Source organism: Pteronotus mesoamericanus, unplaced genomic scaffold (genome assembly GCF_021234165.1).
Source record: "Pteronotus mesoamericanus isolate MK-2021 breed Mesoamerican mustached bat unplaced genomic scaffold, CSHL_Meso_final contig_90, whole genome shotgun sequence".
Lineage (NCBI taxonomy): Eukaryota > Metazoa > Chordata > Mammalia > Chiroptera > Mormoopidae > Pteronotus > Pteronotus mesoamericanus.
The window spans coordinates 33096454-33121338 of record NW_026555277.1 but is presented as its reverse complement, the minus strand read 5'-3'; the positions used below and the strand labels follow the sequence as shown (position 1 = coordinate 33121338).

At 36.7% G+C, this 24885-nt stretch overlaps 2 protein-coding genes across 4 annotated transcripts in view; one reads left to right on the top strand and one right to left on the bottom strand.

Annotated features, from left to right (window-relative positions):
• The window catches only part of DNAJC24 (DnaJ heat shock protein family (Hsp40) member C24), a 48386-nt gene extending 42774 nt beyond the window's left edge, over positions 1 to 5612 (top strand). The window contains exons 4-5 of the mRNA XM_054585967.1: positions 397 to 465; positions 4675 to 5612. Of these exons, the coding sequence (XP_054441942.1) occupies positions 397 to 465; positions 4675 to 4799 (194 nt within the window). The 3' untranslated portion in view covers positions 4800 to 5612. The remainder of the gene's footprint in view (positions 1 to 396; positions 466 to 4674) is intronic.
• Positions 5613 to 5979: 367 nt separating this feature from the next.
• The window catches only part of IMMP1L (inner mitochondrial membrane peptidase subunit 1), a 60155-nt gene continuing 41249 nt past the window's right edge, over positions 5980 to 24885 (bottom strand). For all 3 annotated transcript variants that reach the window (XM_054585966.1, XM_054585965.1, XM_054585964.1), the window contains 2 exons: positions 7343 to 7453; positions 5980 to 6172 (listed from right to left, as the gene is read on the bottom strand). In XM_054585966.1, coding sequence (XP_054441941.1) covers positions 6104 to 6172; positions 7343 to 7453 — 180 coding nt within the window. In that variant the 3' untranslated portion in view covers positions 5980 to 6103. The remainder of the gene's footprint in view (positions 6173 to 7342; positions 7454 to 24885) is intronic.

The window sequence follows — 24885 nt, the reverse complement described above, 5'->3', positions numbered from 1 at the left end:
TGAAGTCAGGTAGCCTTAACTGCTGTAAAAGTAGTAAGCTAAGCCCTGGCCAGTGTGGCTCAGCTGGCTGGAGCATCATCCCATAACCAAAAGGTTGTAGGTTCAATTCTGGTCAGGGCACATGCCTAGGTTGTGGGTTGGATCCCAGTCTGGGCACATCTGGGAAGCAACCAGCTGATGTCTCTCTCACACACCGGTTTGTCTCTCCCTTCCTCTCTCTAAAAGCAATGGAAAAATATCCTTGGGTGAGAATTAAAGAAAAAAAAAGTAGTAAGCTAAGTTATAAAATGGTAAGTAAATTAGAATTATCCTGACCGGGCTGGAGCTGCCTTTTCAGCATTCTTCCTGGTTATGACTAAAGTATCAAAATTAAGTGTCTCATTTTATATTTTACAGAAGATGATCTAAGAAATATGGGACCAGTAGATGCTCAAGTGTATCTTGAAGAAATGTCTTGGAACAAAGGTTGGAATTCTTTTCTCTCTTGATTACCACACAGGAAAATATTAGGGATTTTCTGTATGGGAAAAAATTCTTAGGATATTTGGAATCTTAGAGATAATATCTTGGCTTTTGCTATATGTGGGTGTTTTTGTCTGGAATATTTTTGTTTTCTAAATTTCAATTATTGATGTCCCCCTATATAACCCATTTCTATTATTTTGCTATTCTATTTAGATGTTACATAGGTTTCATAAGGTTTTCTTCTTGTAAACTACTTTGGTTTTTTTAGTCACCATCTTTGTAATAGGGAAAATAAAGTTAAGGAGCATAATTTTTTCTGTCCTCCCTATGTTGACGTTAGAGATGAATTTCCATTAGAATTTTTTTTACATGGAATCATAAACTGTTAGGGCAGGCATTTCAGTGTTACTCTCTTCTACTTGGAGCTTGATTTTCTACTCACTTTTTGATTGTGTCTTATATGGACAATAAAATGTCACTCCTTTTTACTCACCATGAAGTCATTTTTTTTTTTTCACTTTCCTACTACTAGAATTTGAATATCTAAATCTAATTTCTCCACTCTTGGTAGTTCTGTGAGTTGGTCCAGCGAGACATTAAGTTCCTTTTTCTGAGAAGAAGCTGTGAATACCACACTTCTGTGTGTCTCTGGTCAAATGAAGAAATCTTACGTGGCCTGGGATACAAATTCCCTTGGGCTTTATAAAAATTAACTAATGAGTGTGAATAGGCAGAAGATAAGCAGCCCATCCTTCCTAAAACCAAGTTCCATGAAATACTTTAGTGGCAAATTCTTAACTTAGTGCTCTTAAAAACTTGGGTATATCGACTCTGTCAGAGGATCATGTTTCTGCCTATGGACCACTCTGTTCCAAAAGTGCCAAACGAAATCCTGGAGTAGAGATTGTTATTTGCAGTAAATGAATGAAGAACAAGGTTTTGTGTAACTGGGCCTCCCAGGGGCTGACATAATTTCTTGAGCAAAATCTGGAAGAGCTGTTGCTGTGAAAACAGAATACACTAGTGGAATAGGCTTTCACTGGTGGATCATGAGGGGGACAGAATAGAATTTGTCATTTATCAGGACACCTGCCCAACTAAACAAACTTTCTGAAAATACCATATTGCTACCTTATCAATCAGTATGTGTGTGTGTTTAATCTCTTATGAGACAAATTAGTTCTTGCTGTAGTTGATGTGACTAGTATATTTTGTTTACTGTTCTGACAATGTGAGAATAGTGAAAACTGCGTTTTCTAATTTTTTCCTTCAGTAACATTTTAAAAAAATAAGATTTTTTTTTTAAGTTAAGAATATGGATTGGTGGTTCAAGAATCTGTTCAGTCAACAGGCGTACACACTTTTTGATACAAGTGAAAATGCTAAGATATTGAAGGAAGTACACAACATGAAATCAAGCGTTATCAAAACGTGTTTCTGTCCTTGAGACTTCCTAAAGTAAACTTGTCAGTGAAGACGACACAGAGGAATCCCAGCCACAGCCACTGAATCAGTTATAAGCCTCTTCAGTTAATCTTAAAACTACAGGATGTCCCTAGATGCTTATTTAAATTTAGGGTTTGAATAGTTCTCATCCTTGTGAGAGAAAATACTGAGCAACAGTTACATGAAGCCATTATTTTTGCAGGAATATCTAAAGACTAGTCACATGAGTTTTACAATTGGATTTGCAAATTTGAGTTGTTTTTTGCAATTGAAAAGAGCATTCTTGGCAGGTGAAGTTAAATAAAAAGCAGATCAATTGGGCAAGTAAAACATTGTTTGAAGGTTTCTTCACAGTCACTTTCAGAATAGCCTTGGGACGTGAAGATTTAGCACGCACAGGTGAATGAAACACTACATGGTATACACACAGTGAAGTTTTCAGCTTCCTGATCCAGGACAGTTAAATGGTACATTTTATTATCCTTACACGGCATACCTGAAGAACTCCTCAGAGACCGAAGTTTTAACCTTTCTCCTCACAGCTAATCTCATATACAACTTGGCCATTTTGTCTTCATTCATTATATTTGAAATGATGATTTCTATGAAGATACCACTTTATTTAGTGATAGAAGTATAATATAAGAAGAAATTTAACTACACATGTGAGTTTTTAGTGAGCATTGACATTTGGAATCATCTATGACGAAACTCCACAGTAGCCCACGGCAGCCTCTGCCTCATTTATTGAGCGCATGTCACCTCAAATTACTTCTCAGTGTTCACTGAGGTGGTACGAAAACATGGAGATTTAGCTTAAGAAAACCAATGGCTACAATATGTGCATTTTTAAACAATTTAATAATAAAACAATTCACTATGAAAGTATGCCCTACTGTAACATGTATATTGGCTCAGACAGGGAAGGTGTTATCATTTTTAAATTCAAAATGAAATTTCTTTCCTTGTGGAGAAAAAAAGGCATGTGGTAAAAAATAAAAAGCATGGTAGGATGAATGAATACATGTAATGAAAGAAACACATCAAGTTGGTTCATTTAATTGCATTTTTCCAAGGCCAGACTTGATTAGAGAACAAAAACAAGGCTGTTAAATTTGTTTCTTTTCTATCCTTTTTTCTCTTTTCTTTTAGTGGCCTATGTTGAGATCTAAGTGTTAAAAAAATGAAACGAGAATTAAATGAAGATGTCTGATTTTAAGAAATCATATCTTGAGACTTTAGTTCATTTATCTATGTAATACATTATGACACTAGTAAAATAATGTGATCAGTAATTATTTTTCTTTGATAGTCACTTCTCAGTGACAGTAAAATTGAATGACCAGTAAATCAGGAATTCTTTCAGTTTAAGGACAGAAGCATTTCAGCTTCCCAGGAAAATGACAGATTTAATAAAGTTTTCACATTAGTAGACTCAGTGTTACACCATAGTGCCTCTTTTGGGCATCATACTTCAGTGATTGCCCTTTGGTTCTCAAATCATTTGGTTAACAACCATACAGGTACACTCGCAGAAAAACACACCTGTGTGTGTGTGTGTGGTCTGTCCAGAAGGTATCCAGCCATGTGATATGGAAACTAGAGAAATTTATTGGAAAAGGTATAAGATACAAGAAACAGTATACACAGGACAATGATGCCTCAGTCCCCTTTAAAGGAGGCACCTTGGGACCTCACACAGTTCTCCCAATGGCTATCAGCTGCCACGTTGTATTTTCCTGAATCTCACTGATGGTCTGAAATCTCTTCCCTTTCAAAGGTGATTTTAGTTTTTGGGAAAAACCAGAAGTCGCAAGGCACCAAATCTGGGCTGTGGGAGGGCCGAGTCGCCTGGGTGATTTGATGTTTCGCCAAAACACTCTGCATGAGATGTGATGTGTGAGCAGGTGCATTGTCATGATGAAGCTGCCAATCACCATTTGCCCAGAGCTGCGGCCTTCTGAATCATCTGAATAGTTTCCACAGAGGACTGTTCAAGCTTAACACAAAATTTTGACGCAAATTCATCGCTTTATTCACTTTGAATGTGACGGCCACACAGTACACATGCTCACTCAGCAGTGCCTAATGCCCCCACTGACTACAAATGCCCCCACTGACTACAGCGAAGTCATCATCATTCACGCATGCGCATTCCAGTCCACTGTTCTTGGCTGCCAGGTTACATCGATGTAGCACAAACCATTCTTGTTAGATTAACAATGGCTGGACTTTTTCTGGACAGACCTCTTATTTGAGTCAGGATTCTTAAAATAGTATGCTACCACACCAGATATATTCAGATGTTGAATTTGAGAAACAGTTAAGTTCTAGCAGAGTTTTCTTTAAAAGGAAATACTCCAGGCAAATGCATGCTCTTTTAAGACAGGGTTGTTTTTTTCCTTTACAGACATATTTTACTGTAAATATTTTACAGACACATTGTTAAGAATGTAAAGTTTATGTAAATCTTAACAAAAGACTTCAAGTAAATTTCCTGGGTCGCTTCTGAGCATCTGCTGTCACCCCAAGATCTCTGGACTTAACAGCTTAGTCCATCTCCTCTACAGATAAAGATTCTGTGATAATTTTTATAAACACTGCCCCTATATTTTTTCAAGTTCTCATTTAATATATTTTATATATACTGAGCTTTCTTTTGCTTTGCAATTTCTGTGGAGTAAATTGCATTTGTGTGTGTGTGTCTGTGATGTTGTCAGTGCATGTAAGCATTTGAAGCATTTTTTTTTGTTTCCTTCGCAGATGATCACTCTTTTTCTCTGAGTTGCCGTTGTGGTGGAAGATACAGTGTTTCCAAGGATGAAGTAGAAGAAGTTACCCTGATTTCTTGTGATACTTGTTCATTAATTATAGAACTGCTGCACTAAGTGGAATCCTTTAACGTATATTCAGGAGTGCTGAAGACAGTCCATTCCAACTTTGTTAACTGTATGAAGGTGGCCAAGAAAAAGATCCTTATTTTGGTCATCTCGATTATTTGCAAAGATAATACACAAAGTCTACCCCAGATCAGTAGAAAATCAGTAGAAAAGGGTTTTGAATTATAAATTATATTTAGCAAATTCCTACTTGAGAACTTACTGGTTTCTTTAAATAAGCGTGTCTCCTCTTTTAATGGGTCACAATATCATCATATTCCTTTATAGTTACTACGTTTCGAGGTAACACGACATTTCCAGCTGTCAGTTCTATGCCTATTGTACAACTGTCTTAAAAATCTCAGGTCATTAGAATTAAATGAGAATCTTTGAGAATAACATGTGAGCCTATTTCTCCCATAATGAAGCCTGAATATGAACATTCATGAGGTTATTTGAAAGTGAATAAAGAAGGCAGAGTGGCAACTGGAAAGAGGAGGGCAGCCTTGGAGCCAGAAGACCTGACTGCAGCTCTGGCACTGCAGTCCCACGTCCTCCCTGCAGCTACATTAAAGGGGGTGAGCTGCCTGTCACTGCCGTCTTCAGCTTCGAACACAGTTTCGGGAATGGTAGCTTTAGGTTTGAAACAGGCGCATTACTTTCCTTACTTCAGTGTACTAAGATACAGTATTAGTGCTTAGGTTTGGGAATGCGGGACACTGCTTTGCTAGTGTGATGAAATAGATTTTTATAATGTATCATTGATGACAGGAAACTAAAGATTTTATTTTTCTATACATTTAATATTCTATGTATAAGTGAGAACACATTTAAAATGGACTTAGAAAGGAATCCTTTATGGGTTCACTGAAACCTTAATTTCAAACGGTGAGCCAAGCTTGTGGCTTAGCTGCTGCTTATTAGGTTGAACTCTTTTTATTTATTGTTGCTTTGGACTTGGAAGACTAGTCTGCTACTCTGACTTGTGAATGTAGCTAAAGTATAAAGCATATCCATGAGATTACTTTTCATTATACCTACAAAACTAAAAATTTAAAAGTGAGGTGGTCATCCAGATTTCCCCGTAAAAATATTTTTATATCTATCATAAAATTTAGACAATTTGTTTTGGATTACTTTTACTCATACATTTTGAATTAATATAGTGTAAAATTGTGTGTTATTTATTCTTTACATTTAACAATTAAAAATCACAAACTGAGAAGCAAATAGTTTATTAGTAAATACATGGTTTGAGTGGCAATAATAAATTCACTTGAACAGAAGACAAGAATGAAAAGACTAAATACTTATTAATCATCAGAAAATCTGTGGCCATTAGGGCTATCACGTAGAAATCCAAAATCACTCAGAGGCCAAATCTGTAAAATCAAAATGTGACAGAAAACAATTAGTGTAAGTGATGTTACATCATCATCATCTTGCTTTTTTTTCATTCATGCTTTTACTCTATGCCAGAGAACGAAACACTTCCTCTTTATTCTTCATTCAAGAACAAATTTTCTACATCAAAATAAGACTTTAGAAAGTAAAATTTATACATGTATGTATTTAAACTCTAATACGGGTTTGAATTGTGTGGGTCCATTTATACACAGATTTTTTTCAATTAATGTCCAGTTGGCCTTCTGTGTGCCCAGGTTTCTAACAGTGGATTAAAATCAGTACTTTTGATCCATGATTGGGAATCCGTGGAGGAGGCGGAGGGCTAACTACGTGCATTGTTCTCAGATTTTATAATGCATAAGGGGCTTGAGCATCCACAGATTTGTTATCTGCAGGCTTCCTGGAACAAATACTAGATAACATAGACCTGTCTGTGGGGGAGTCAAAAGCTATAGGAGACCTGCAACTACATGAGGGTCAGTGCCCCTAACCACCGTATTACTTAACGGTCAACTGTATATATGTGTGAATGTATGTATCTGCCTTTTCTTTTACTACCCTCAAAGTTAACTGTAAATGTAAGTACTGGAATATATGCTCAAGTGTAAAGAATCCTATAAATTACTCCTAAATGTTCATGTGTTTTTCTCCTTACTGATTGTGATGAAGAGGAGAAGCCAGTGGAAACAATAATCTTTCCTAAGAAACTTATACTTACGACAACCATGATGTGTCCATTCCTCACTGTACTTAACTGAGGTATCCCTGCATTAAGACAGTCTGCCTCTAGACTGCTCTTGTCCAAGTGCATATTAATACAGTCTCAGGATATGAACGTGGTTGTAAAGAATGTATGAGACAAAAATTTTTGGACATTCAAATTAAAAGCTTCTTATGCTACAGTGCAACTAAGGTAGTTAGAACTTTATTATGCAAGCAAAAAAAAAAAAAAAAAATCAATTACCTGTCTCAATGAGAGGAATTCTCAATGGGTAATGTTTATAGCTTACAAGCCAACATTTTCATAACTGTTACTACCACAGTTAAATCCACTGACAGCCTAAAGACTTCAAAGTTCACTTTGAAGGGAACGTTTCTCCCCCAGCTCAGAAAAGAAAGCCTACACTTTAAGCCGAAAACAGTACCTTAAAGAATATACGTCCTCTTATTAGTCCATATGGAATAGGTCCATAGTACCTGGAATCTGTAGAATTCTGTAGATTATCACCTTCTAACCAAACGTGACCCACTGGCACCTGTAATCAAAGAAAACAGCCCCTTTAATAATGAAAAAACAAATTTAGGTACTACTATAAAGTATGTTTTGTGCAGGTAGGGAGAAACGTGCTAAAGTTCTCTTGTATTACATGCAAACCCTATGGTTTCATTTTCACATGATAAAATGTTTTATTAAATATTGGTAATATTAACGTTTCAACTTTTTTAAAGACCTATTTTATTTATTTATCTACTTTTGCCACATGATTCCCAAACATTAGTTTGTTATACAAACCCCAAACTGGGGTTATAAGAGATCAAAACAGTATGGCAGGGTCATTAATTTAACAGACTTCAAAAAGAGGTCATTAGGATGCTGACTGAAAATGTGCCCTCCTGTCTCAGTAACAGCATAAGCAGGGTCGCCACTCATTCAGCAACATCCTGGGGCCAGTACCAAGGCCAGACCGATTAGACTGCTCCTGATAAACTAAATGGTAATTGATTGTGACATCAATTACAAATAATCTCATCATTTTATTGGAGTGAGCTTGTCAGAATTCTAATTAGGATCCCTGTTCTGCCTTTGTACAGGCCATATCTTTAATGCATTATACTTCAATAATGACCACCAAGAACTGGAAGGACCTATTATAAAACCATCAGTTGTAAAATAAATGATAGTAACCTTCTAAATGAAAAGACTCCTGTATGTCCTGTGTAGTAACTGGTAAATAGCATAAATGTAAATTTTTACTCAATGACAAGCATGTTTAGAATAGAACATGTTTCTTTGAAAAAGGTTTCTTTGATGAGACATTTGCTCATATCTATTCAGCATAAGCTTTAAAAAATTATAGCAACACTCTTTAAGACTGCATTTAAGGAGTTTTTATCTTATAGTTTGTGTTATCCAAAAGAGTTGAATTATATTACTCTGTCCAAAGTGATCTGTCAGGAATTTATTTTCACTGTTCCTTTGACTGGTTATTACTTAAAAATCATGTATGAATAAAAATATTCCTATTGGGTTTAAAAAGAAATGGCTGCAATTTTTTAAAATGTCACTCATTACTTTTCTAATACTTCATTTTTTAGAAATGCTTTAGGTTCATAGCACAGTTGAGAGGAAGGTGCAAAGATTCCCCATGTGCCTCCTGCCCGCACGATGCACAGCCTGCGGGTGTGACTGGTATCCCCACCACAGTGATATGTTTGTTACACTTGGGGGACCTACACTAATCATCCCAAGTCCAAAGTCTACCTTAGTGTCCACTCTTGGATTGGTACATTCTATGGATTTGGGCAAATGTATGACACATATCCATTACTATAGTATCATACGAAGTATTTTCACCACCCTGAAAGTCCTCTGAGAGCTATTTATTTCTCCCCTCCCATTACCATTTAGAAAAAATAAATTTATACAAGCATATAAAACTTTAATTTCACTTTACATCAGAGATTATATAATGTTGGAATGTCTTTGTAGAAACACTTGTCAAAAATGAATCAAGTTATTTTTATTTAGATACACTTAAATGTTAAAGTTCTCTATTTGTAGTGAAAGGACATAGGTTTCTTGAAAGAATATGAGATACTATAAGATGACTATTTATTGATTAATTTTACAGAGAGGAAAGGAAAAGGAAAGAGAAAGAAATCGATTTGTTGTTCCACTTTTTGATGTATCCGTTGCTTGTATGTGTCCTGACCAGGGATCAAGCCTGCAGCCTTGGCATATCAGGATGATGTTCTAACCAGCTGAGCTACTTGGCCAGAGGATCACTCTCTTTTGTTAGTGTTATTAGTTCCAAGTTCTAGAGTCAAGAGTGAGGCTAGTTCCTACCTATACAAATGGATTTGTGTGCAGTGAAGCATAAGACTGCTCAAGTAGACAAATGAGTTTATCTCAGTTCATAAATGAACAAAAAAGTGTATTTGGAAAAGCCATGTGTCATTAAATTCTGAAGTATTGCCTTGGGAGAAGCCACAGTGTGAACATCTATTGTGTTTAAATTCCCAGTTTCTCCATCATAAAGTTAGGGACATCAGTAAAAGCAAAAGAAGAAATTGTATAGGCTCATAAGGCAACATACTAACAACTTAAACCAGATATAAACCAAAGCTGGAACTCAAAATATTTGCTGGTGATTAATATTAGTATGTAGAAATTCTTATAAAATACAGTCACTTTGGTGGTATTTATGACCTAAGTTTCTTCCAAATTAGCTAAATATAGCCATGAAGTTTTACCTCTGGTATAGTAAAATTAACAAGCACAGAAAGAAATCTGCTAAGAGAAACCCACAACATATCACCAGAAAGAAGCCTTTGGAAGAGTGTAGCCCAGGCTAGCTACACCTCATCCTTGATACAAGCAGTGGAACAATAATGCAAACCAGTATGTGTATGTGCCTTTCTGGTTTATTTAATAAGAAATAAAAACTCATCTGACCCTTAAAACAACCTGTCAAGTACTGTTACTGATATTTAATAGAAGAAACAGGTTCCAGTATGGGACATGTTAACCGTACTTATCTGAATGAGTAGGTTAAGCCTATACATAATAATACCCATTTATGGTAAAGGAATAATCTATGTATCTCACAGACATCAATGTTTCATATAAAGTACACAAACCAAAGAATCTCATTGCTTATAGTACCTTTAATGAGCACTTCTCTATACACAGGAAAATCTCTAAATGTGGGTCTTTTAAAATGAAAGCAGTATCTTTTGCTGGCCCTACCTCTCCATCAATTACTCAGCTTCCCAGTAAGAAAATTCACAATGTTTGAAATTATTCCACTTCTGAAACACAGAACTATTTTTAGTATTGAGCAGGTGCATAGACCTTAAAAATCAGTTTTATAGAGATACACTTTACATATAGTGAAACACTCATTTTAAATTTTGACACTAATTTTGGAAAATATGCACATCTGTAAAACCACCTACCACAATGAAGATGGAGAGCGTATCTACCACGCTAAAAAGTCCCTGTTCCTGTCGACCCCCTACCCCTGTACCCAGTCCAACAGGTGATCTGTTTTCCGTTACTAGTGAGTAGTTTGACCTGTTCCTAAATTCCATATAAATGAGACTGCACAGTAGATGTTATTTTGTGTCTGGCTTTTGTTCAGCAATTTTTTATGATTCATCCATGTTGTAGATTTGTATCAGTCATTCTTTCCTTTTTACTGCTAGTCGTATTTCCTTGTAAATCACATTTATTCATGACCCTATTGATGGATAAGTAAGTTGTTTGCAGTTTGGGACTCTTACAAATAAAGCACTATGAACATTCATGTACAAGTCTAATTTCAGTAAATGCCTTGAGGTAGAATTTCTAGGTCCTAAGTATATACTTGGCCTTAAAATTTTCGAATGTGATTATACCATTTCACACTCCATACAGAAAGGTATGAGTGTGCCTGCTGTACCAAAACCTTGATGTTTTCATTTTAAAATTTTTTTGCCATTCTAGTCAGTTACTGTATCGCGTTGTGGTTTTCATTTGCATTTCTCTGATGAGCATTTTTTCTTGTGCCTGTTATGTATCTTTTGTGAAGTGTTAAAATATTTAGCCCATTTTAAAAATGGGTCATTTTTTTCTTATTCTTCATTTTAAGATCTTGTATATACCTTCATTTGATTAAAATGTCCTTTGACAGGTATTATAAATGTTTTCTCCTTGTCTGGGATCTTTTGTAGTTTCTATCTACTGTAGAGAATATACAATGTATTTTTAAAGCTCTAGAAATTTCATTTGGCTCTTTTTTATATTTACCATTTCTTTCCTCATTATGTTCATTCTTCAGATCCTTAAAAATATTTAGAATTGTTGTTTTGGATAACACATCTGTTAATTCCATTATTTCTGCCACTTTTGGATCTACTTAACTGATTTTTGTTCTGGTTATGGGTTACATTTTCCTAATTCACATATCTAGCAATTTGTAATTGAGTTGGACATTCATTTGTGGAGTAGATTTTGTTGTCTTTCTTTAGAGTACATTAAATGTTGGACAGGTCTGTCTGTTTTGGAGGAGGCAGTTCATTTAGCTGTGGCTCAAGCCTTGTTTTTAGGCTTTTTAGGCTGGACCTAGCTCACATCATTCTCTTTTGCCCTACTACTGGGGCGTGATATTCCAAGGTCTCTACTGAATGCTCTGGATATTCAGTGAGATCTCTCCACTCTGGCCAGAGTTCAAACACCTCTCAGCCCTGTGTGAGCTCCAGGAATTACTCGGCTCCCCACTAGTTGTTCTTTGCACAGTTAATCTTAAGTTTCACCATAAGCAGGCACAACTTAGTATGCATTCAGCCCAAAAGCCAAGAGAATACCTACATAAACTTCTGGAGACCATCCTGTGTATCAGCAGTCCCTGGTGATTTGATTCATAAATTCCCACCACTTAAACCTCCCTCTACCCTAACAATCTCACGTCTTCGACTGAGCAAGACTGCTGTGCTTTGTTTGAGTTTTCCCCCATTGTGCCTCCTGAAACCGGCCTTAAGGCAGAGGCTGGGGCAAGCATAGGGCTTGCCAGGTTTGTTTCCCTTCCCTCTGGGATCCATCTCGTACTGCCTGCTATGCACTGTCTGAAAGTAGTTGTTTGACATATTTTGTACAATTTTCTAGGGTCTTTTTTTTAATGGCTGAAAGGCAAGTTCAGCACCAGAAACAGGTTAAAATTATCTAATGTAAAGTGTTTATTGTTAGCATACTTCATAATAATATGAATAGAATCCTTTTGGTGAGAACTCAAAGTTTTGATATAAGTAAACCGTGCCTTTGGCATCACCTTGTGCCCCCTTCAGCGGAGTCTCTTCTATGATTTTTTTCACCCTTTCCCGATCAAAATCTCCAGGAAAGACTTGCCAAACTCAGCCTGCAATTATGTAGGAACAGGGAAGTTCACTATGGTGTTACTTGTATCTCAAAATTCACAACAGTATAAATATTCCTCAGTAGGCAGAGGTTAAAAAGAAATGTTTATTTATATAATAATAGCTTGTTTAAAAAAACCTAATAAATTTACATGAATGTATAGTCAGTGGAAAAAGTAACTTACAGGGCAATTGTATAATGTTTAAAGAAAACACAAGAGTTTGTTTTATGTTTCAAAATGTACCAGTATGTTATTACTTAGACAATTTAAAGTACACACGTACTTAATGTGTCCTAGCCCTTTCAGTGATACTTGGACTTTTTAAAAAGGGAACATTGGTGAATTAAAAAAAACTCTTTTTTGTTTTTGGTAGTATGGAAAGAAAGGGCCTAAGTTCCAATCCAGAGAGCCGGCTCTGCTTCTTTGTGTAGTACAAGTAAATGACTGCAATTAGCAGTATTGTCACCAGATGTCTGGGTAACTAAAATATTAGTCTAGCTAAGAACTCATTTATTTAAACAAACAAATTACAACAGAGTTTGGATGGGGGTCTGAAACCCAAAACCTGGCCTCATGGAGTGAGTCAAGGAACAGAACAAAAATGTCCTTCTAACTCAAAACAGTTATTGTCTGCTGGATTAACCAAGTTGTTATCACTAAATTGAAAGTTCAAGCAAGATAAGAGAAAAAAATCCTATAGCAACATTATTATAACAAAATATTAACAGATAAAATATATTAAACTATACTTTTAGATGTATTTATTAAAAAGCTACTATAATTTTCCAACTAAAGTAGAAGAGGGCTTCAAAAAATGCATCTGTAATAAATGTTTTGCAGGTGGACAAAAATGGAAATCCCCAATTCTAGGTTTTATTTATTCCTAGATAAATATTTATTTGGTTACTTCTCATAACCAAAACTTTTTAATAGTTAGATACTTTTCCTTTTTATACTTCTGGAAATCTGCTATGGTCACTGGAATGAATAGATGAGTCTGAGTAAGAGTATACAGGTATATTTTTACAGTAAGTGCCATATAGAACATTTTACTTTTGCTCAAATCTGAATTTTCCCAGGGTCTCAGATACAACTAACTTTAGAGCTAAATTTTAAAGCATTAAAAGAACCCTTAGATCATTCTTGTTTTTCCTTTCTACGTCAGAGGTTTACTTCCTGAGCTAGGCTAAAACTTAATCTCAGGGCTGGACAAAAGAATCAAGCCTAGTTCTCAGCAATACTTACTGAGGTCTAGTTAAGTGCCTCTTTTATAGTACAAGCAACAAATGTAATTGCCTCATGGCTTGCGGGTGTCCATTTAACAAAAGAGGCTTTTGTGAACCAACCCACAGGTGTTACCTTTCTTGATTCAAGTGAAAGCTGATGAAAGAGTCCACAATATCAAATAACACATTTACTAAACTATAATCAAGCTCATTTATTTGATTAAGCAAAGAATATCTAAGTAAAAGTTCTGACTGAAGAGTAAGATATTTGTTATTTTGGACCTTTCAAAAAAAGGAAAGCCTAATAACAGACTTGATTTTTAATTAACCCCTTGTTTGCCAGACGCCTCACAGTTTACAAGCAGCAAAGGTAAGGGTGGGCGCTGGCCCTGTAATTGCTCATGCCTCTTTCATGGTTCTTCTAAAACGCGAGTGAAAAGGAAACAACAGTTTATTGTTACTAAAGAAACAAACAATAACAATAGTTATTAAAGAGGATTAAAGGCAAGGAGAGGGGCAAAGCTTTTGGAATGCTTTTTTGACATTATTTTTTTTCCTTTCCCTCAATTAAATAAATAGGAAAAGGAGAGGCACACATTTTCTGAAATCAAAAAGCCTTCATTCTTTTTGGCAAAAACAAACAGGATAATTTTCCCGCCCAGGAAAACAGGTCATATAGTTTCACAACATGTCATTTCAGTCTAATAATTAATACCCAAATAATTGTTTTTTATGTTACCATCTTTCAGGTAAGCAGGACCAAGTCAAATTACCATACCATTATGTGGTTAATTTATATTCTACTTAATCATGACATGTAACCAAAATGTAGCCATGGTTGGATACTAAGCAGGCAAATGCATTTGGAAAATGAAATAATTTATTATATAGTTCTAAAAGAACTTTGGAAAACCCAGTATTTCTTTTCTTTTACTAAAGTAACAGCAATGAGAAACACCACCAGTGAATATATTGTTGGAGTTTACCCTTTCTGTAGTACCAATATAACTATAAACAATGACAGATATGACAAAAAGTAAGACATTCAATCTTCACCAGAGGCAATCAAATAGAAGAGCTTTTAAGAACAAAAAGCTGAGAAAACATCATTAATCTTTAATTTTTTAAAAATGGGAGTGTCTCAAGTGTCAGCTTTGAGTATCTCTGAAAGCAAAATTCAAGAACAGTTTCACTAATCTATTTTCCTTGGCATTCTCCCTGCCACAACTTCTTGCCCACATCTGTCTACGTGACTGGATGTCTGGAGTCCTGATGGAGGTGTCCCCCAATGCTAGATGCATGACAAAAGGATTAACATCTGTAAGGACCAGGTACAAAACAGTTCACACACCTGACTATTTCAGTGGACACTACTATGCAGTCCTGCTCTTTTTTTCTCCACGTTTAAATTCTGACTTATTACTGTACCATCCTCACCATTCCTGGAGACTGTAACTGTCCTTCCCTACTTAAAAACAGTGCCGCCTTAGATTCATAGCCAATTATTACCACAGAGGAATTTACACAAAAGTTCCAGTAGGCTACACACACCAAGAGCACTGGGCTAAGGGTAACGATGGGGGATGCGTTTTGCTAACAAGTTCTATCTCATTATTGAGCATCTCCCTGCTGATTAGGTTCAGAACTCATTCAAAGGCTTGACTTGCCCGTTTTCATAGCTGTTGCAAGCTAAGCTGCTTCATTTTATCCCTACGTATCTAATACCATCCAGCCTGAATCAGAATCGCTGATGGGTTGTTTGGCATAGCGGTTAAGGACAGTCTACAGTCACAGTCCTGAGTTCAAAATGCGGCTCTACTACTACTAGTTAAGCACCCTAGACATGTTACTTAAACCCCACCTATAAAACTAGGACTAATAAATGCCTTACAGGAACATTCTCAGACCCAAGTGGAATAACATAAAAGGCTCCTGGCACCCAGTAAGTACTCTCTAAATATTAGCTATTGTTATGAGCAGTTGCTCCAGTTGCTGCTTGAATGATGCCTTCTAGGCTTTTTTCCCCCCTGGTTTTCCTACAGTCTACTCAGAAATTTGCAAAGGGAACTGTGCATTGTAATTTTACTTTGGTTATGTTTTTATCATTTTATTTTATACCGTATTCAATGATACAGTTCTGGTATTAGCCAAAACTGTGAATTGAATCCAGTATAATATAAAATGTACATTAATTGTGAATAGCTACTATATTAATTAGGTTAGCTGATTTAGTGAAATTCAGTTTTAAGACCAAATCATCCACATGTATTATTAAAGACTAACAATTTTTATTCTTTTAAAAGGAATCTTCACCAAGGAATATATATTATATACTTCATGCTCAAGCTCTCCCTTAGGAAGCATTCACTTCATCAGACCCAGCAACCAGCGATTTAGCAGGCTAGGGGGAGGGGGGAGGGGAGGGGCAGGGGCAGACGCCAGTAAATAGGCCCTTCCATCCTAGCCATCTGATTGCAATGTCCTCCTCCTACAGAATTTTTTTCCCTCAAACAATGGATTATTTTGCTTTCCGATTTCTTGTTCCATTTATAAAACAATGTTGTTTATACCTGCTTTGTTTTTGGATTAGCATGTAAAAGAAGCATCTTTTTATGGTATCATTTCAAGACTTATCTCTGTACTTTCATTTTAATATGACCTGATGTATACGCTGGTTCTCATATTCTACAAGATGAGCTTAACGTATGAAAAACAGTGTATTTCATAGAATAGTAGGATACAGTGTTAAGCATATAAATAATGAATTTCTCCCATGCTCTCAAAAAAAGTGTAAATGGTTGCTAAATCAGATGCATACCGTATAAAATCTGTATTAAAATGTTTCCACCAAAAATTTGATTCCTGGGACTTTAAATAATTCTTCCCAAAGTCAAAACTCATCCATATATGGATTTATTTCTATAGACAAATCTCTGTAGTTCTTTTCAATGTCCTGTGGGCTCTATGCCTAACTGCCTCAGGCACAGGTTGGCTAGAAAACCAATTTACAACTGAAATGGTATTAAAATCAGAAGATTAGGGGTAGAAAAGTGCCCATAGTCCAAAAAAAATGATTAAAATATGTAGCTCATTTCATACTTGATGTTACTGTCTTAAAAAGAAAAAGCATTGTGTTGCATGTTTTTCTTTGACAGACATTATCCTACTTGTATTTTATTCACCAAAACCATAACTCTATTGTTCCATATCCTAGAAGTTATTCAAAACAAAATCTAGCTTTGTGCAAATTAGGCAGGTAGATGACAGATCATAATTTTTGTGAGGATGGAAGCTACAAAGCGAATAGTTGACGATTTTTAAAACGACTGATCTCTGAACCCTGAGAACATCAAAACATTGTTTTGATTAAGAGATCATGAAAGTATACCGTGGACATTAAGGAGGACATAGTATAGCATCCAGATATTCATGCTGGGAAAGCAGGTTTTTTTCCCATTTCCTATAATGATTTAATTAACACTATGCTAATTTAAAATTAATATATCACAGGCTTGCTAGATAGGCTTTCCTACCATTCAACAATTGAATATACCTTCTCTTCATCTCCCAAATTAACAGCTCCCCCAGAATCCCTTTTTAATATTCTGTGACCCCTACTGCTAAAGCCAGGGACTTCGGTCCAGTTGAAGCCCTTCAATTCCATTTCTCCCATCATCTGATCCTGTCTAGGTATTTTCTTAATCTTTTTCCCAATTTTGTACTGCTTTCCACTCTTAACGTTATTTTCTCAATTGTGTCCTACAGCCTATTAACTGGCCTCCCTGCCTCCAGTCTCTCCTACACCAAACCATCTCCTGGCCGTCTAACTACTGGCATCAGGATCACCTTTAAAAACTAACTCTAATAATGTTACTCCCCTGCTCAAGACGTGCAAGAAACTGAGACATGTTTACTTGTTTTCATTTTTATCTCTTTTCACTACCCACCCTTCCCCACAATAAGTTCCAGACACAGCAACTTACTTTTGAGAGCCTCCCAAAGCACAAGGCTGCACTCTCGCTTCCAGACCTGAGCGCGCTGCGTGCTCTGGCTGACTCCACTGATTTAGAACTTCTGCTCGGGTTTCACCGCTCCTCTCAGGAATAACCCTATTCACCCCAGAGTAGGAAACAGCCTCTTGTGTCTTATTATAACATCTTGTATATAATTCTCCTACACCGTATTGTAATTCCTGTCTGTTCCTCCCACTTGACTACAAGCTCCTGAAGATGTACTGTCAAATATGGTAGCCACTAGCAACACATGTGGCTATTTAATTTTACAAATAATATAAAATTAAAAATTCAGTTCCTCAGACACAACAGCCACATGTACCTACTGGCTACCATACTGGACAGATACAGATACAGAATATCCCATTTTTGCAGATGGGTCTTTTGGGTAGCACTGTAGGCAGGGATCTACCCAACATGGTGCTCTGGTGGCCCTCAAGTAAGTGCTCAATAAATGTTTGTAGAATGAATGAATGAAAAAAAAAGTAAAAGGAAAGTTGTGAATTTAATGTCGCAAATGTCAGCCCACCTCTACAGCCTCCTGAAGGCCACTGAAATCTTCTCTCCCATCCCACCCCCCAAGTCCAGTGGTTGCAGGTGCTCCTGAGGCACAGCCTCTTTAGGGAAGGTGCCAGAATGCTGGGCCTAGGTACGTGTGCAGCTAGGGTCAGGCATCCACGGCAGTCTTTGTCCCTAGACCTATTTTCCTTACAAAAGGAAGTCGGGTCAAATTTCAGGTCTCTTCAGAAGACTAGCTTTCTCTAATCCTTCCTGACTGAGAGATCCGTAGACACAATGTACTGAAAATAGATCAGAATCTTCAGTTGATCTCAGTATTTTAAATTACTGACCCTACAGTTTTAAGTACTTTTGTCTCCTTTCCTGTTGGCTCTGCCTCTGTGTTTAGTGGGCATGTGAGCACTAGCAGTGCCAAACTAAATGATTCCTAAATTTTCTTAAAAATTAAAAGTTATGAAAATTCTAATCCAAGAGGAAAGCACTCTCACGTATCAAGATTAGCAGCACAGTGGCTTATAACATTTTATAACAGGCATACCCCTGCTTTTATATCTGTTATTCCTCTTTTCCGTTCTTATTTTGGGTAGAGACTAGTTTAGTAGAATGAGAATGCTTTTATGGACTATGATTAAATGGGTCACAGAAACCTGTAGGAATTTAATTACCCAAAGTAGTAACACAGAACTTCATTTACTTGCTTAGTTCAAAAGACATCTGAACATATTACTCAAAGTAGCTTTCCAGCATCCAACTATATCATGTTAGGAAGCCACATGACACTTGGAATATATTCTCTTTACCACTATCAGAGTTGGAGTCTGCTTCAGATGCTAGCAATGAACAGCAGTGCTACAATTTCAGTCTCAATTTCTCCCAATTACTTTTAGGCAACTTTATAGTATGGAGGGCTCTTGTAACTTGCAGACCAAAGTACATATAATATTTGCATTTTACTGACTTGCACAACTGCCTCCCTAGATTCACACAATGGCAGTGACTTTCTAACTTTGAACTGGAAACTCAAACCAACTTTGAGTGGTTGAAATACTTTTAGATGAGCAGAACACATTAGTTTTAGGAAGACTTGCTAATCTTTCAATAGAAACACTGATCTTCATGTATACACACACACGCATACATATATGAGGGGGGCCCCCCAAAACCTGAATTATCGTCTGGAGGGCAGGCCCCTTGTAGTACAGGCTTCCCCACTGGGTGAGTGTTCTAAGAACCCATCTGTATCCGTGCACCAGCTGGCGGTGGTGTGAGAAGCTGCATTTGGCTTCAGTGAATTTTTTTTTAAGATTCTTTCAACGTGTTTGCCCGTTTCACGATGGGCGATTTACGAGTGCACCTGCCCACAGTGAGCTGAGTGTTCAGCAGTTTTTGACCAAAAACGGCCAGAGCCCCGTGCCCCACCCTCTATGTACCTGATCTTGCCCCAGCGACTTGTTTTTGTTTCCCTGGATGAAAAAAGTCCTGAAAGGGAAACGTTTTGCCGATGTGGAAGAAGTGAAACAAAAAACAGCAGAAGCACTAAAAGGCACCAAAACTGACGAGTTAAAAGACTGGTTTGAGCAGTGGAAAACATTTCGATAGGTATACTGCATCAAATGGAGAGCGCCTTGAAAGTGACTGTAATTTAAACATCAGAATAATTAAATACACAATTTTTTTATAAATGAATTCTGGGGTTTTTTGGGTCCCCCCTCGTATATATACTCAAACATATATACATTTCTATAAAATAAAATTTTATAAACTACATATTGTTTAAGATCAAATTATTCTGAAAATGTTCAGAGAACACATCAGAAAATGCTTAAGTTGTGGGAGCCTCAAAGATGGTAATTTAGTGTTCACATCAGAAGAAAAACACCTCAGAATTGTAAACAACAAGTCAAATTTATCTTCAGAATTGTGTTAACTATAGGATGAAAAAGTCACGTCATCTCCGCAGTGAACTTCACTTTAGCAAAAGAGTAAACATATTTCCTCCACATCAGCTGCAATCAAGACATTAGCAGTGTGCCATGACTGATTAACCTGGGAGCCGTTGCTGAGAAATGGATGTGCAGCACAGGTTTTTATCACTATAGTCTGCAAAAAACCAGTCCCTTGCTTAGATATCCTTGTTGTAATAAGTGACATTATTAGGTAGTTCTTCTATTTAAATGACATAAGGATTTAGTGTATCAGCAGCTTGTAATAAACAAGCCCTTTCAATCTGATGATTCCTCTCCCAGAAAAGAAGTACCTTTTCTGTTTATAATGCAAGCGGTAATAGAAGGCCATATGGTTGTGACTTTTAGCTCAAGTAAATGACATTTAAACAAACAGAAAAACAGCATTAGGATATTCAAGGGTCTGAACTATAACCTAAATATACAGGGCACATTAAGGGGTTATGAGTGTTAACTCTATAAAGTGATCAATTTTTAAACTGAATGTATTGCAGTGACATTGGTTAGTACAAGCAGAGGCCTCGGGCGCACAATCCCATGCTCGGCCGGCTGTGTATTGCGTTAGGCGCTCACCACTCCATGTCAGGTCCCCTTCCCTCACCATTTATCCCCCAGTGACCATTTTCTCATGCTGTCGAACTAGTGAGATTATTTTTCAGTTTGTCAATCAGTTTTATTTAAATATTTTCTAATATACTATACAATAGTTTTATTATTGGCATATTGTTCCATTTCCAAGTTCTCCTTTTAAGGACACTATTCTACCTGTGCACCCTGAGAACATTTTAACAGCTATGTCTGAAATGCAAAATTGTTTCTTACATTTCCACCAATAACAATAATGATGTTATTAACGTACTCTATTATCCAAAAAGAAAAAATGTACGAAATACTACATTCCTTATTCATCTACCATCACTCTGGTAGCAGACTATCATTGGTAAGTAATATTTCATCTTTTGTGCATAACACTGGAATCTACGGTATCAAGAACTAGAGTGCTTTAAATAGCCTGATAATTTTGATAGGCGGATAATAAACATAAAAATACACACTCTTTCTGATGACTACAGATTTGTTTCCTTTAACAATAGCAAAAGGCTTCTATAATCTAACTACAGGAATATACTGAAATCTTCATAATCATATTTCTATTAATAGTTCCATTTTCAGTAGGTTGAGGGGGTGAAATTCAATAAAATTTTAATTTTGGAAGATTTAAAAACTGATTATTCATTTCGCAATGAACCTGAGAAGCAGAACGTTACACTTACAGGAACAGTTTACCAACTACAAGTGACAACTTTACCCGTCGTTAATCTGCCAACCAATAAAGGATCAAAAGAACAAAGTACTTGTGTAGTAGTAAACAATGTCCAAAGGCACATGCATTTCTACTGAAATGCAGAAAACTCATTACCTCACAACATCTAACGATGTATGTTGCAAGGGCAACTTAGCTTTCATCATAACAAACCCAAGATAGCATTTCTGGAGAACCAAGCCTTCCCTCAAAAAAAGAGCAAGGGAGGTCCAGAATGCCTCAATTCTATGGTTTTTAAAAAAGATTTAGTTTAGAGTATTCTAAAGTGATAGGTCAATTCAAGGCCAGGTGAATTTTCAGCCTGCTTAATAAAAATGGCTGAAAAATACCACTCAGTCCAAACAGAAGTCACCTGGGGAAAGAAACTTTAATCGGCAACTCTCCTGTCCTGATACAAAGTAACAGGGACCTTGTGGTCCTGTAGCTCTACCATGGAAGTAGCTTAGCTTTCACGTCTTCTATGAAGACTAGAATAACCACAAATTGGCCAGTCCAGCAGCATCCTACACAGTGCTGTGAGCTACAGCTCCCAAATGAGTGTATAATCTTACTGAAAAATAGTAACATAATGCACTTATTTGGGAGCAAGTTTTCAGTAGAATACTAGTAGAATAAACTGACCAAAAGTAGAATAGAAACTAAAATAATACATGGTCATACCCCATCCATATTCACATTTATCTGCCCTTCAAGTATTTTTTTGTACCTACTAGATGCCAAATAAAAATCTGGGTTCTGGGGAATCAGCCATGATCAAAACAAATCCCTGCTATCTGTTTTAGAGCATGGGTCAGCAAACTTTTTCTGTGAAGATCCAGAGAGTAAATAGCACAGATATGCAAGCCAAACAGTCTATGTTACAACTGCTCAACCTCTGCTGTTTTAGTGAAAGAAGCCACAGACAATATGTAAATGAATGAGCATGCCTGTGTTCCAGTAAAATTAAAAGAACAGGGAGCAGACAGGATGACCATATAGGGTCTTACAGGCCTGTGACTTTTATTATGACTGAGATGGGGAGTCAGTGGGGTCTTACAGCAGAAGAATGACAACAATTACTCTTAAAAGGCATCCTCATGAAAAAGGACCATTTCAGCTACTATGTAGAGAGTAATCAGTGGAGGGGTAGGAAAACAAGGAGATGAGAAAGGTATAAGCAGAGAGAGCAGTTTAGAAATTGTCGCAAGAAAACTAGGGAGATAAATTCATCTTGCACCAGGATGGTAGCAGCGAATGTGGCAAAGAAGTGATCTAATTCTGATTGCATTTAGAAGATACAGTCGTCATGATTTCTCAATGAACTGGATGTGGAGTGAAAGAAGAGGAGTCATGGATTACTCCAAGGTCTATGACCTGAGCAAGCAGAACAAAGGAGTTGCCTTTGCTGTGATGGCACAGTGCGTGGCAGGGGCCAGGCTGGGACAGAAATCAGGAGTTTGGCTGTGGACATGTTAAGTTTGAGGTGACCTTTATATACTATAATGGATATACTAGGCAGATTTTAGATATATGATTCTGAAATTCAGGAAAGAAGTTATTGGTATAAATTTGGGAATTAAGTTAGTATTTAAAACCATGAGACTGGGTGAGGTCATCTAAAGTGTGAGCGTATATAAACAAGGGAAGAAGTTTAAAATAGGAACCTTTAGTTACGCCAACATTTGGAAGAACCAACAAAAGAAATCACAAGAAGCAAAAAGATAGAAAGAACCTAGAGAGAATGGTGTCCCCAAAAACTAGGGAAACCAGGCTTTGAGAACAACTATTTCAAATATTAGCAATTGGTCCAGTAAATGAGGACTCAAAGTTGACCACCGGATTGACAACAGAGAAGCCGCTGGGGACCCTTGACAAGAACTGTTTCATGAAGTGCTGGGGACCAAAGCCTAACTGTGATACGCTCAGGAGACCGTGAAGCTCAGAGTGGAGTCAGTAAGTGGGCACCCCTCTCTCCTATAGGAAGATGTGGTGTCAAAGGAATTTGGCTGTTTAGATGCAAGATCTTATAGCACATTGGTTTGCTGATAAGGACTTACAATATATTTCAAAATGCCTAACTGTATGGATTAAAGCCACAGACCTGGTCTATCACACGTTATCCTCAGAAAGATAATAAAGTATTTTTCTTTGTCTCTTCATTAGCTTTATAACAAAATTTTACTACCTTTCCCAAGTCCTGGCCCAAATCGCCTACATTAAATGGGCTTTTACTTCGCCTACTGTGCAATTAGATAGGAGAATGCCAGTTCATTTTATGCATTTCCTATTTGCTTAAAGTTCCTACTACCAACTAACTATTTTTGGCAAATTAGAGGGTTCTAGCAGTAATCTGAGGAATTGCTATCATATAGGAAGATAAGTTATCCAAGATGTTTCAGCTGTGTAACATCTCAAACATCTTAAGCTCATATCCTAGTAGCCAATGCTCAGTCTATAACCCAAGGAAAGAATTATTGGCCTCAAATATCACCGAAATAAAATAAGCAAAACCTACTGCAATAGAACCTTGATAGGGACTGCTTAGTTTCCAAATGCTTAATGTAAAAAATAAATCATAGTTCCTAAGTGTTGCTCGCCACATAGACTTTTAGAACTCTGGAATGAATTAAATGGTTCCACTTCACTTAACCAATGATCTGTTTATATTCTTATATGCCAGCTTAGGAACAATGGTATTTCTTTCATATGCTAAATTCTGTATTCTAGGTTCCAAATGACAATTTTGGTGTTTTGCTCTCTGAAGCACATACTTAGAGAATAATGTTTTTTGCCTGGAATTCAAAACACATTTACATCATTACTATGCAGTTCAATCAAGATCTGAATAGTAATGTCTTGGTTTTTATAAACAATAATACTTTTCCTAAGGCAATGCATAGGTAAGGAGAAGAAACCCATTTCATAAAATACAGCACCGGTGTGCTTTAGAGATAGCTGAGAAAAGGGGACGCTCTAAAGGGGAAGACCCTGCAAACAATTTGGGTATCTCTTTAGAGTGCTCCAAACTTGGATGGATTTTTGTTACAAATCACCTTGATTAATGGAACACATTTGCTAAAGTGGTTCTGTAATAGCTACACAATTCTTACAGCCTGAGAAATCCAGCCCAAAAAAACCGGTGGGGGTGAGAAAACCTTAAAAAAGACACTGGCTTCTCTTTAAGGACCAATACCGCCCCTGACCAGAAAGAGTTCCCTTTCTTTTTAAAAATAATAAAGATGAATACATTTTAAGGGAAGTACAATTTGATGAGATAGAAGTGGAAATAATCAGAGATAAGTAGAGGATATTACAGGAGAAGTTGCACCATGGTAAGGACAGACTCTGGGCGGAGCCAGGCTACTTGTGTGAATTCCAAGGGTTTCTCTCATTCAGTGTTTGAAATTGGGCAATTTAAACAACCTCCCTGTATTTAGTTTTTTTACATCTGTCAAATACTACTACTACCTATCTCATTGAGCTGATGTTTTGATGATTAAATAAATTAACTCTTGTAAAGACTTTCAACAGTGTCTGGTACAGAGCA